The sequence below is a fragment of the Aotus nancymaae genome, unplaced genomic scaffold (genome assembly GCF_030222135.1).
Source record: "Aotus nancymaae isolate 86718 unplaced genomic scaffold, 86718_ANA_hifiasm-v0.15.2.pri h1tg000040l, whole genome shotgun sequence".
NCBI lineage: Eukaryota > Metazoa > Chordata > Mammalia > Primates > Aotidae > Aotus > Aotus nancymaae.
This window is the reverse complement of record NW_026988454.1, coordinates 123159275-123173182: the sequence shown is the minus strand read 5'-3', so window position 1 is coordinate 123173182 and position 13908 is coordinate 123159275. Positions and strand designations below refer to the sequence as shown.

At 37.5% G+C, this 13908-nt stretch overlaps 1 protein-coding gene across 1 annotated transcript in view; it reads left to right on the top strand.

Moving 5' to 3' along the window:
- The window catches only part of DNAH8 (dynein axonemal heavy chain 8), a 338863-nt gene that overhangs the window by 161100 nt on the left and 163855 nt on the right, over nucleotides 1–13908 (top strand). The window contains exons 37-44 of the mRNA XM_064360442.1: nucleotides 1202–1365; nucleotides 2493–2595; nucleotides 3575–3679; nucleotides 4061–4222; nucleotides 6871–7095; nucleotides 9813–9985; nucleotides 11343–11521; nucleotides 12679–12866. Of these exons, the coding sequence (XP_064216512.1) occupies nucleotides 1202–1365; nucleotides 2493–2595; nucleotides 3575–3679; nucleotides 4061–4222; nucleotides 6871–7095; nucleotides 9813–9985; nucleotides 11343–11521; nucleotides 12679–12866 (1299 nt within the window). The remainder of the gene's footprint in view (nucleotides 1–1201; nucleotides 1366–2492; nucleotides 2596–3574; nucleotides 3680–4060; nucleotides 4223–6870; nucleotides 7096–9812; nucleotides 9986–11342; nucleotides 11522–12678; nucleotides 12867–13908) is intronic.

Sequence of the window (13908 nt, the reverse complement as noted above, 5' to 3'; positions counted from 1 at the left end):
GTTATAACTGAGATTATATGGCCCAAAATGTCTAAAAACTTTATTATCTGGCCCCTTACGGAATTTTTTTTTTTAAGTGCTGACCTCTGATTAGCAGAAAGAAGAAACTCACATAGTTTTAAACAGCGAATAATCATGAGGTTGTTTGAGGATGTGAAGTACATTCAAATACAGTACTATAAAATTATAGTAGCTCATCTCTTCTAAGAGTTAACCCCATAATAGTCCTCTGAGAGTAGCATTAAAATTAACCTATATTCTGTAAGCATAGATTAACTTTAATGATTAGTAAGTCTACTACTAGCAGATCAGAAACATAGTGTGGAGCAAGAAAACAGCCTTGGGAGGCTGTAAAAAACCTTCAAAACAGCTCTATTGGGGTTCTTTAAATAAATTCCATTAACTATAATAACTGATAGTTTTGGTCTATGAAGGTAACTTTCCTCATAGAGAATCAATCCTGCTCTTCCTAAACTTCTATATTTATAAATAGGACCTATATAGGTTAAAAATTAAAGATAAAAGAGTTTTTTTGAAAATGGCCGAATTCCTTTGTACTATAGCACATTTTTAAAGCATTAAACTGAAATATATCATTTTTGTTTTTTAATCAGAAGGCTGTATTTTTAAAAGAGGCAAGATTATGCCAATTTCTAGAGGCATTTTTGCAATTGAGTGCAAAGTTTAATATCATTCACAGTAAATAGAAAATTTTCACTTGCAAAAATGTAAATGAAACTTTGTTTTGTGGTTTTACTGTGTTTTTTTCTTTTTTCCCCCTGCCCTGGGGTACTATTGAGCTGTAATTATTCCAAGAATCCTGAGATCAAATTATTTTCATGCTTCTTCAGTTTGCTCATCAAACCAAGACACCTGGGGTGCTGAAACACTAGACTGGAAACTTAAGTTGATAGCTCTGCAAATTAATCATACGGTACTTTGAAAAACATATTAAATGCAATGAAACAAATAAGCAATAAGCCCTATTGTGATAAGGTAGCATTTTAATATGCAGTTTTATAACTTTGGGTTTGTGTCATTCAGAATGAATTCAAATGAAAAAATAATTGTCTGTTTAAATTATGCAGCCTGAGACTAATAGAAGCTGGTTTGAAGAACTATAGAAAATTCCAGGGTGAAGGCTTTGCTTTTTTTCAGTTATCCAAATACTAATCTTTACTGGCTATGGATTCGTTTTCAGGAAGCAAAACGTTTTCAGAATATTGACAAGTCATGGATGAAAATAATGCAGCGAGCTCATGAGAATCCCAATGTGATTAATTGCTGTGTTGGAGATGAGACCATGGGACAACTTTTACCTCATTTACATGAGCAGTTGGAAGTATGTCAGAAGTCACTGACAGGGTAAGAGTTTAATTTTTAAATCACATATCATTTTGTATGTGACCGTGTTTTATCCCAAACTTACTAGTATTGACTACTTCTGGTTTGATAGTGATCGTTAAAGTATGGATAGAAACTTAAAATTTCACATAGATTTAACTTTTCTGCAAGGAAGACATCTTTGACTTAGGGGTGGGTGGGTGAAGGCATTGTATTAGTTCCTGAGGGCTGCTGCAACAAATTTCCCAGACTGGTTGGCTTAAAGCAACAGAAATTCATTCTCTCACACTTGTGGCGACAAGAAGTCTGAAATCAAGGTGTTGGCTCCCTCTGAAGACTGTAAGAGAGGATCTTCCGTTGCCTCTTTTGGCTTCTTGTGGCTCTAAGAGTTTCTTGGCTCATGGCTACATAACTTCAATCTCTCGCTGTCTTCACCTGGCCTCCTCCTCTTCTTCCTGTGTGTCTCTTATGATATTTGTCATTGGATTCAGGGCTCTTCAAGATCCTTAATCTCAAGATCCTTCATCCCCTTTGCAAAAGTCCTTTTTCCAAATAAGGTCACATTCACAGATTCAGGGAATAGGAAAGACATGGACATGTGCACTAAGAGAACAATTCACCAGACACGTTCACTTTTATTTTTATTTATTTTATTTTTATTTTTACCATCATAAGAGGATAGCTGTCAGGATAATTTTTTTAAGGGAGTTCATTTTCAATTTCTATTTGAAATAGGGTGATAATACATCCTGGTTTGTCCAAGTTTATGCCTCTGTCCTGGCTTAATGGTTAGTTGTCCCCACTTTCACTCTCAAAATGTGTTGGTTTGGAGATAAGGTTTGTGTTTCCCCTTGGTTTAAGCCATGAGGTTTCCAACAGTCTTAGAAAAGTCATAGGAGGGCATCTGTTGAGAAAGGAGAGGACAGCAGATGATGGGGCAGACTTGCTCTGATTCTCATGTTTTCCCAAGTGCCATCCATGGTAGAGCATGGACTTTGGTTTTCACCAAACATGCAGGGGTAAGTGATAAATGACTTTAGGTGTTTGCTATTATCTTAGCAAAGATGTTAGCAATTATGTCTTGGCTAGAAAAATAATAATTTAGGGGGAAAAGCCACTTGGTAACATACTATCAACTTTATTTGTAGGTATTTGGAGAAGAAAAGATTACTATTTCCAAGGTTCTTCTTTGTATCTGATCCAGTTCTCTTGGAAATTCTTGGACAAGCCAGTGATTCCCACACCATACAGGTATAATCCAAGAATCTGTGATCTAAATTGCTTTTTCCACAGCATACACAATCAAGAATAAAAGTGAAGTTAAAATATTAAAAATGCAGGCAGGAAAGAGGAGTACTACAAATTACATTGATCATAAAATATGTATTTTCTGTGTATTTGGAGCCTGTTATCCTGAAGCAGTCCAGCCATGTTAAGCAAGTCACTGACTACGCCACTCCTAGCTGTGTGACTTTGTCAAGCTTCCTAATTTCCCCATGCCTCAATTTCCACATCTGTAAAATCAGGATATTGATGGTTCTCACCTCACAAAACTGTCATGAGGGTTACATGAGACCATGCATAGCAAAGTCTCTAGCACACAGTATGTGTTTATTAAATCGAATTTATCATTATGAGTATTTTATTCTAAATATTCTTAAACCAAATAGGGGTTGTATTTTGGATTTGTCCTTTTTTTCTTCCAGGATACTTCTCAAATGCTTTTAGCCATTTCTCAGAGCAATATTTTGGAAGAGGAAAAGAAAAACCGTAGTGAACTGAGAGTGGGAGGCACGGAAGGGCCCATCCTGGGGCCAATTCTTGTTTGGGGATCTGGGAAACGGCTAATGTTATTTCCTTGTTGGTTTCCAGGGACTTGTAATGATGAGAAGAGAGAATGGAATGGCTCTGTGAAAGGTGGAGAGAGGGAAGGAGTGAGCTGTATCTTGTGGGGGAGGAGGGGTGAGGCGGTATGGTCCAGTCTCCATCTGGAGGAAGGTGGCAGTCCTTAGTCTAATCTGCATAGCATGAGAAGGAGCCATATGCAGACTTGGATAAAAGATTCTGTAGGGCTTGATTTTACAAAGTAGGTCTCCAAGCCAGTCAAGGGTCAAAGCAAGTCTCTCTATTTTTTGAGACAATGAATTCAATTCTTAACCTTTTAAAAAGATACAAAATATTCAGGCTTTTGTGTTCAGCTTCATGTGTGATGTTTTCCTCTGCCTTACAGCCGCATCTCCCTGCAGTATCTGACAACATCAATGAGGTGACATTTCATGCAAAAGACTACGATTGCATCATGGCCGTCGTATCAAGAGAAGGAGAAAAAATTGTTGTAATTTACCTTGCTTTAAATTTTGTTACTAGAATTTCTTTAAAAACTTAGGTTGAGGAGAATGCAATTCTCTTATGGAAAAAAACAGGAGGAGAGATAGTTCTCGTTCTATAGCTTTGTTAAAAACTAGTTTAGATAAATCCTTTAACTTCTCTTGAGACTCATTTTGTAATTTATAAAGTGAAAGTTTTAGACTAGGTGATCTCTATAGTTCCTTCCAGCTATAGTATTATATGATTTTACCCATATTTAAAATATTTTGTATAAAATATGAAACTGTTTGCTTGTCATAGGGCACTGTGATTTATTAAGTATGCATGGGACATCTGTAAAAATGCCAAATTATTATCAATTTATAATATATTTGTAATTTTGTTTTAGTTGGATAATTCTGTTATAGCCAAAGGTCCTGTGGAGATTTGGCTTCTGGAATTGTTAAAAATGCAGATGTCATCATTACATAATATAATTAGATCCGCTTTCTATCAAATCAGTGATACAGGATTTCAACTCTTACCATTCCTCAACCACTTTCCAGCACAGGTGAGAATACACAATCCTTAAGTAATTGTGAAAAGACATGGAAGTAAAGGGGAAGGATGCTTAGGAGGTTGTTGGGCTGATGGTGTGAGGCAATTGTAGTTTTGAACTAGTTAGAGTGGCCTACCCAGGCTCATTTAAACCTCAGCTCCCAGCCACCTGCTTGTCAACCTACACCATTCTAGACCAACCCATCCCATCTGCCAGAAGAGGATATGTTACTATCCTCTTCATTAAGGATATGTACATTGAGTCTAATAGATACATATGAATGTGTATGTGTGTGTGTGTATATACATATATATATATTCATTATTTTTAAGGTTTTTTAAATGACTGACATTTACTTACTATCAAGTTAATTTAACATTTTTATCTGAAATTGTTTAAAATTCCACTTCTGCTTTCTTTTAAAATATGTTTTAAAGATTTGAATGCAATGGATCCTTGCAAAAATTGGAAAAATGCAAAAATTATAAAAGTGGAATACTTGGGTGATGGGTTGATAGGTGCAGCAAACCACCATGGCACACATTTACCTATGTAATAAACCTGCACGTTCTGCACATGTATCCCAAAACGTAAATAAAATAAAAATAAAAGTGGAAATAAGAATTTCCCATATTACTACCACCTAAAAGTCATGACTATATTAATATTTTAGTGTATTCCCTTCTAATATTTATGTGTTTATTGCAGTTTTTCCCTTTCTTTTTTTAAATTGACATATAACAATTGTACATATTTATGGGGTGCATAGTGATGTTTTGATACACATGTCTCATGATCGGGTGAGAGTAGTTAGCATATTCATCATCTCAAACACATCATTTCTTTGTGTTGGGAACAATCAATATCCTCCTCCTAGCTATTTGAAACTATATGTTATTCTTAACTATAGTTATCCTACAGTGGTATAGAACTGGGCCTATTAGGAACTAGGCCGCACAGCAGGAGGTGAGTGGCGGGCAAGTGAGTATTACTGCCTCAGCTCTACCTCCTGTCAGATCAGCGGCAGCTTTAGATTCTCTTGGGAGAGGGAACCCTGTTGTGAACTGTGCATGTGAGGGATCTAGGTTGTATGCTCCTTATGAGAATCTAAACCGTCCCCCGATCCCTGTCCATGGAAAAATTGTCTTCCACGAAACCGGTCCCTAGTGTCAAAAAGGCTGGGGATCACTGGTATAGATCACTAAAACTTAGTCCTCCTACCTAGCTGTGATTTTGTAACCTTTAGCAAATCCGTCCCTGTCCTCCTCTTTTCCTTACCTTTCCCAGCCTCTAGTAGCCTTCATTCTGCTTTCACTTTTCTGAGGTCAGCTTTATTTTAGCTTCCATGTGTGCGTGAGAACATGTGGTGCCTTCTCGTATTGTTTAATGTGTTTATTATAGGTGTCGAATAATATTGATGAGAATGGGCATTCTTATTTTCTGTTTTTTTTTTTTTTTTTTTTTTTTAATGAAACATCCTCTGTTTTTCACTGTTTAAGTCGCATGCCTTTTTAGACTGAGTATATAACATAATTTTAAGTTGTTCTTGGTGACTCAGGATAATGATTGTAAAGACTTGCTTTTGGATAGACACCATTATGCAGTGTATGTTGGGGTCTGCTGGTCTATTTGTCTTTAAGTGAGGCAGTCTTATGCTGCTATGCTTTTGTAGTTTTTCTCTTTGTCTTTCCCCGCTTAGACCATCATCTGCTGCTGTCAGAGCCAGAATCTGCTTGCTTTTGGGGGCTTCCTGACACTGGCTATTTTCTCCAGATCCGATTGCTCACTTTCACCAGGTAGTTTCATTTATCTGTAGCTTCAGTCCCCAGGATTGGCCACTGCTCTAGCAGGAAAAGTATCAAAGTCTCTGATAAGGCAGGGACAGAAAGAGGGCTTTAGTCTTCCTTTTCTCATTGTTGAGCCCATGGCAAGCAGTATCTACATACTGCCCACCTTGCTTTCAGTCCTCTTTTTTGGTCCAAATGATGTTGGATCTGTTATTCGACTCTTGATGAATAGTGAAGGGATGAGGGTGGGGCATGCTCAGACACTTTTATTACCTTTTCTGGGGCAGAAATTGGAGTTTAAGGTGGCATCTTCCCACAATGTCTTTATGCCTTCATCAGGATACAAAGAATACAAGCTTCTCCTCTTCTCACTTTCTGTCTCCCTCTCTCTTCTATAGATAAATATAGAAACAGAAAAGTAGGCATTGATAAAGACGTGGATATCAGAGAGAGGGAGCAGTCAAGAAAGGAGCTAGGCAGCATATTGTTTTTAGAAGAACAAAGAGACCTTCAGAAAGCCATACTCAAGAACAAGTAAATAAATTCATTTGCTTTTCTTGAGAAAGAAAAATCATTGCATGGAAGTATACAATAGTCTCAGGCCCTCTGTAGAAAAATTTCCTAAACATCTTCAGTAACACACATATAATTCAACAAATGGTAGCCAGTATTTTAATGATCATTAATCTATCTACTTTGAAATAATTAAATATTAATTGTTAAAACTTTAACTGTTTCCCTCCTTTGGGAGTGAAGAAATGCAAGTCTATCTCATTTTTATTTTAAAATGTGAACAAGTGACCACCAGATTTTATTGCAGATGTACTTTAAATATTTGGCAAATTTCAATATTTGTCTGCTGGATCTCTGTAGGTTGGACTTCTGGGAATTCAGATGTTGTGGACACACGATTCAGAAGAGGCTTTACATAATGCAAAAGATGACAGGAAAATCATGCAAGTGACCAATCAGAAATTCCTGGATATTCTAAATACTCTCATTAGTCAGACAACACATGATCTCAGCAAGTTTGATAGAGTGAAATTCGAAACTCTAATTACCATCCATGTGCATCAGAGAGACATTTTTGATGACTTGGTAAGGTATTTTTTTCTTAATTAGGGGTACTAATAATGGACAGTTAAGAATTGTATATATTGCCTAATTTACGTGAAATTTCCATTTACTTGGTCCTTTTATGTAACTGTGTCCATCAATATCTTGTCCACAATATTGTATACCTGTATTGGGTGGTTTAAACAATGATATATATTCATTTGGCACTCTGAAAGTCTGGAACCAACTGATGTGATATGAGTCAACAAGTTGTTTCATTAAACCAAATAAACAGGAACATGATATAATTTAGGTCGTAAGCTCTGTTGGGTTGATTGTAAAAGGAACACAGATTGAATGGAATCAGGCTTCAGGGCACTCTCGTGGCTGTTCATCCAGTTGATGGTGATCATGGGCTTGATCTGGGCAAAGTTCTTTAGGGCAGGACTAAGAAGGGTAAGTGTTTGAATTCCTTTAGAAATAGGACTCTAACCAGTGGCCTTGACGAAGGCCAAGTTCTCCTAAAGCAAGGATTTTCTGTTACAGGCTAGGAGCCCCAGGTGGTTTTGAAATGCCACTATTTGACAATCTTTACCTACCATTTAACTCCCATTGCTTTAGTCTACTTGATTTGATACACCTTAAAGGTATCTCTTTCCTTCATCAGAGACACATAATTCATGCAGGTTGGGTTCTGTTTTAGGGAATATGATCATAGACTACCTGTTTTAAACTTCTATCAAAAGTTATGATAAGATAAGTTATATTTATTGAAGATTAGTTGAAGGACATGCAGTCAGTCCATCCATTCCCCTGCAACCAAGATCCTTGCTTCTCAAAGTATTACATGGTGAACAGTGCCTTGGTAACACCTGGAAGTTGGTGAGAAGAGCAGACTCTCCAGCCTCCCTCCTCCCATCCAAGACCAACTGAATCAGAATCTGCATTTTAACAAGATTCTTAGGAGATTGATACACATATTGAAGCTTGAGAAATAATGCTCTAAAATTTTTCTCTGGATCAAGCTAATATCAGAAAGCTGCACACTTATATTGTGTTGGCCTTCCACTGACTTGCTTTTACTAATTGCAATTACTATTATACTTTGACTTTCATTGACATCCACCTCAAGAAACGCTAGTATGGAGTTCATTTTATATCTACTATAAGCATGCTTTTGAGGATGTTTTCTATACATCTCTCACTGACTCCTAAATCTGAAGTCCTGTAAAAGATGTTTCTTTTAAAATTAAGTGCCAAGCAAAGCTTTACTTTACATCTAGAATGGATTTAAAAAAAAAAAACGCTGTACACAAAGAAAAGTATGAAACTGTTTTCTTTTATCTTAATCACCGTTGAAGTGTTTGCATCCCAACTAAGTCAGATCTCATGGCCAACATATATGCATTTTAGTTTTCCATGTACAATGCTTAGAACAGCCTGATGCACAGCAAGAACTCAATAAATCCATTAACTATTCTTTTCTTCTCCACCTCCTCCTTACCAACTTAACAGATGGTTGAAAGTAGCTGGCTGAGAGCATCCCCATGGCCTTGAGTCCGGTGTTACAGAGCAGTCCCTGGGGGTGGTGCCAGACTGTTACCTGAAAGTAACTCAAGGTGATGAATACAAACTGTGCTTTAGGTGGGAAGCAAGTCCTTAACTAGAGGAGGAAACAAGGTCATAACTAAAGCAAGAAACAACAATAACAAAAAGCAAGACTATAAACAGCAAGGAGTATGTAGGCCTGGTCAGATGGAGATCTGAACGTTGTATAGTAGCTGTAAGTCCATTTTTTTAGTGTCAATTGACCTGGAAGTGGGCCTATTGGGTGTAAGAAGAGTGAAGGGGACCACCTGCCACTTCCTGTGTTGATTCCTCTGAATGGGCAGGACTGGGGTTTTTCCAGTTTCACCAGAAAGTCATGAAGCTCCTCAGAATGTGGTTGTGGTGGGATGGAGTTTCTAAGGGCACTTACCTGGTTTCTGTCTCTTCGAATGGACCGGGTACTAGAGCTTGCATCCATGGCGATGGGAGCCCAGTACCTCTTGCCTCAGTTGTATATGCTGATGACCAGGCAGGTTGTGTGGCTTGGCTATAGTGCTGGTGCAGGGAGACATGTGCATGTATAATCACATGTTTCCCTGCTTAATCCCTTCAGTGGCTTCCAACTGCCATGAGGACAATTCCTAAACCCCTTCCCATGGCCCTGTGAAGCCTCAATGCTCATTCTTTCTCCAGATCCCGGGATGCCCCAGCTATACTGACCTTTTTTCAGTTCCTTGAAGATGCCAACCAGATCTTCTGGGCATTTGCCTATAACACTTACTCTTCCCACTCCCTCATTACCCATTTTTTTCCCTGCTCCTTCTGGGCCTGGCAATTTCTACTATTTATCTGAGTTTTAGTTGAGATGTTTTATTCCTCTGAGTACCCCTCTCAGATACCTTGGGGTAGTTAGGTCCTCCTGCTGCATATATTCATGAGCCCCAAATTTCTCTGGCGGTGGTTTTTGTGCTTTATTGCAATGATGTGTTTCACTGTTTGCCTTTTTCCCTTTTCTGTAAGCTCTGGAAGCCTGAAACCATGTCTATCTTTGTTCGCCTAGCCCAGTGTGAAGCACAGGAAGGAACTCAATAAATATTTGTTAAGCGAAAAAGAATCAGTTCATCAATGAGTGAAATGAAAACTGCCCACATGCTTGTGTTTTATGCTATTGCAATGCAGTATATAACTTTTTTGTATCTTATGTTTTTAAGGTAAAAATGCATATCAAATCAGCTACTGATTTTGAATGGCTAAAACAGAGTAGATTTTATTTTAAGGAAGATTTGGATCAGACTGTGGTGTCTATTACAGATGTTGATTTTATTTACCAAAATGAATTTCTGGGATGTACTGATCGCCTCGTTATCACTCCATTAACAGATAGGTAGGAAACCCAATTTTCGTTTTTTCATTTTGTAATAATGTGCTTAACATTATTTAAGGTTGCATTTGAAATATTAACAAAAGCAGATTGCTGTTGTGCTGGGTATATGCTAGCTCATTAAAGTCAGCCTAACAATGAAATAACCACTTAAACATACATGTGCATTGAATTTTTATGAAGTAGAAAAAGATAAAAGAATAAAAGCAAGTTTGAATGTTGACTGTAAGTAATTTAATGGTTAATTTTAGATTGCAAAATGGAAAAATGTTCCTAGAATCCCAAAAGTAGTTAAAATTGCAAAGAAGGAAGGTACCTTGGAGAGCATGTAATTCTTTGGATTTTCAGATGTGGAAATTGATACCTAAAGTGAATTTTCATGGCCAATATGAATAATTAGTCAGTGGCAGATCCCATCACAGTTCTTGCCATTATATGACACTAGGCAATTACCGGGTCTTTTTTATCCCACGACACCCAGTTAAATATGCTGCTCATGGAAAACATTCAATAAATGTTATTAGAATTGACTTAAATTGGGTTAATATTTAGTTCTGCTGTTACTTTAAGTAGGGCTGCCTCCAGGTGAAATGATGACACAATCAAATTACATCTTCAGCCTCCTTTTGATTTATTGAATCCCTTTCATATTCTCAGTGCCATAGCAACATAAATTTGTCAGTGTGTTTTCTCTTCTATTGGTGTTTACATATTAAGCATCATGTCTCATGAAGCTTTACTAATCTCTTTACTAATCTTAAGTTTTACTTAGATACAAAACAAATACAACAGAAGCTGGAACATGGATACAAAGAGATTATATTATTATTCTTTGCACTTTTCTAAATTAGTGAATTATTTCATAGTGAGACTATTTACAGTGGTGTGCCGGAGCTGACTTGTGTCAACCTGTGGTGCTTACCCTGTGTCTGTCTATGTGCATTTTGTCCTAACTTTGTGATATCATGCTGATAGCTTGTCATTGACCAGAGTGGAGGTATTTATACAATAGAAATTGGCAAACATGAAAACCAGGTTTATTATTTTTTTTCTGGAGAGCCGGTTGTTAAACATCTGCCAACACAACACTGCCCATTTGGTTCTCCTGACCATAATGGGAGGAAGGTCTGAAGGTTTTAAGTCAGGATCGAAGGGTTTTGAAATTTGTCTCAAGAAATCTTTGTATTCACTGTAGTACTTTTATATCAAGTACCCCAGCCTTATTTGGTTGCCTCTTTTATGTAAGCTATGCAAACTCTAAAATAAACAGGCCCATTCCAATCACATTAGACTTTTGTTTGTGCCATCCTGTCATGTGTCATCCCATGCTCACAATGCTTTACTGGATGGACATTTACAGATGCTACATCACGTTAGCGCAGGCCTTGGGCATGAACATGGGAGGTGCTCCCGCAGGACCTGCCGGCACTGGCAAAACAGAAACCACAAAAGACATGGGAAGGTGTCTGGGAAAATATGTGGTTGTGTTTAACTGCTCAGATCAAATGGATTTCAGAGGCCTAGGAAGGATTTTCAAAGGCAAGTGTCAAATAATATAGATTATTTTTGGTGAATTTATTTTAATTGCCCTTTAATGTTATTTTCTTATATAAATCTAAAGTGACACTATCTCACATAATCAACATTAGTATGGGTTGATCCATATGATATTGCCATTCTTCTAGGTCGAAAATGGCTGGAGATAACAATCTCATATGGTTCAATACTATTGCTAGTGTTATAGTCTATGCATTGAATGTGTGTTAGATTATGAACATGGAATCAATGTATAGTTGCCTGAAATAATAGTAGAGAAGATCAAGATAGCAAACGGGGGACACATGTGGCCTCCCTCCCACTGAAATGAAAGATTTTTAAAAAGTGTAGCAACACTGGAAAATAAGTAGTGGGTAGCCATCAGAAGATGGAAAATTTTGAGAAAATCCTGAAAGGTAGGTAGAAGGTGTTTTCAGATGGACAGAGAAAAACAATATTTGAAGACACATCAGCCTCTGAGCTCAGTCCTTGGTAGTCTCTTTTCAATCTACATGCATTCCCTTGGTGATCTTATGTAAGCCCAAGCTTTAAATACCATCTGTATGATGACTCCAAAATTATATCTCTAGCTCAGACTTCTCCTTAAAACTTTAGATGCATTACGTACAACTGTTAATTGAGCATGTCCACTTAAACGTCTAAGAGGTTTAGATTCACTATGTTTAAAACCAAACTCTCAATCTCTCTTCCTGTATCTACTCCTCCCTCAGCCTTCTCCATCCCACTAAACAGTCACTTCCGTCTTCTAGGTGCACGGACACAACAACAACAACAACAACAACAACAACAAACGAACAAAACCACCACCCCCAAAACAACTTCGACCTGTCCTTTACTCCTTTCTTTCATACTCAGATCCAGTCTTTCAGCAAACACCATGGGTTCTATTTTCAAAATCCACCCCAAATTTGTACTTTCATTTTGGCAGTGTACTATTTCCATTGTTTTGATGATAATATACAAACAATTAAACCTCTCTTTATCACTGGAATTAAATATTTATTTACAAACAGCCAGATAAGAAACTTTACATAATCACGTTTCAGTGTATAATGGTTTGAGAATACTGGAGAAATGATTGTTATCAAGAAGGCATATTATAGAGTAAAACTTTACAAATTGACTGTTTTTCATGCCAGGTCTTGCACAGTCAGGTTCCTGGGGCTGTTTTGATGAGTTTAACAGAATTGAATTACCTGTATTATCAGTGGCAGCACAACAAATTTATATTGTTTTGACAGCAAGAAAAGAGAGAAAGAAACAGTTCATTTTTTCTGATGGTGATTGTGTTGATTTAAATCCAGAATTTGGAATCTTCTTAACAATGGTGAGAAAAAAGGCTTTACATGCAATTTAATTAGTTTAATTATTATAGATGTAAATGAAACAAAGAATGTGTTAGTGGGTAAATGACCGACTATCCAAGAGTCATGAGCTGTTCTCTCTTATTGTATAATTTTTTTTTTTTGAGTAGTCAGTAGATAGAAGCCCAGACAGAAGATAAAATAGTAAAATTTTTTTCCTTTTTTTTTGAGATGGAGTTTTGCTCTGTCGCCCAGGCTGAAGTACAGTGGCGAGATTTTGGCTCACTGCAACCTTCACCTCCAGGGTTCAAGCGATTCTTCTGCCTCAGCCTCCTGAGTAGCTGGGATTACAGGTGTGTGCTACCACACCTGGCTATTTTTTTTTTTTTTTGTATTTTTAGTAGAGACGGAGTTTCACCGTGTTGGTCAGGTGGGTCTCAAACTCCTTATCTCGTGATCCACCCACTGTGGCCTCCCAAAGTGCTGGGATAACAGGCGTGAGCCACTGTGCCCAGCTACATTTTTTTTAATTAAAAAAAATTCAGATCCAGATCTACAGAGGTTAATATGCTAATGATAATAATAGCTACTGTTTATTGACCACTTAGTATAATATGTGTAAGGTGCAGGCTAAATGTTCTATGTGCTGTATCTGTTGGCATAACTCATGTGATTCTGCAGTAACAAACAATCTCTAAATCTTAATTGCTTAAAACCACAAGATGTATCTCTCTGTCATGCCACATGTCCACTGCGGGGTTGACTAGAGTAGGGGTGTGAGGCCAGGGCTGCTTTGTATACCCTTACTCAGGTACTCGGCCTTACAGGGTACCTACTCTCTCAATCATTGCTCTTTGCTATAGCAAAGGAGAAAGAGAACATGAAGAATTGTGCTCTGACTCTTCGAGTTTCTTTCCAGAAGTGCCACAAGTCCTGAGTCATTGGCTAAAGCAAGTTTCATGACCTAACTTCATGGAGTGGTGGGGTGGGGGAAAACGTGCAGTCCTATTATGTAACTAGAAAGAGAAAGGACCTGAAATATTCTCTCACATGTACACTGTATCT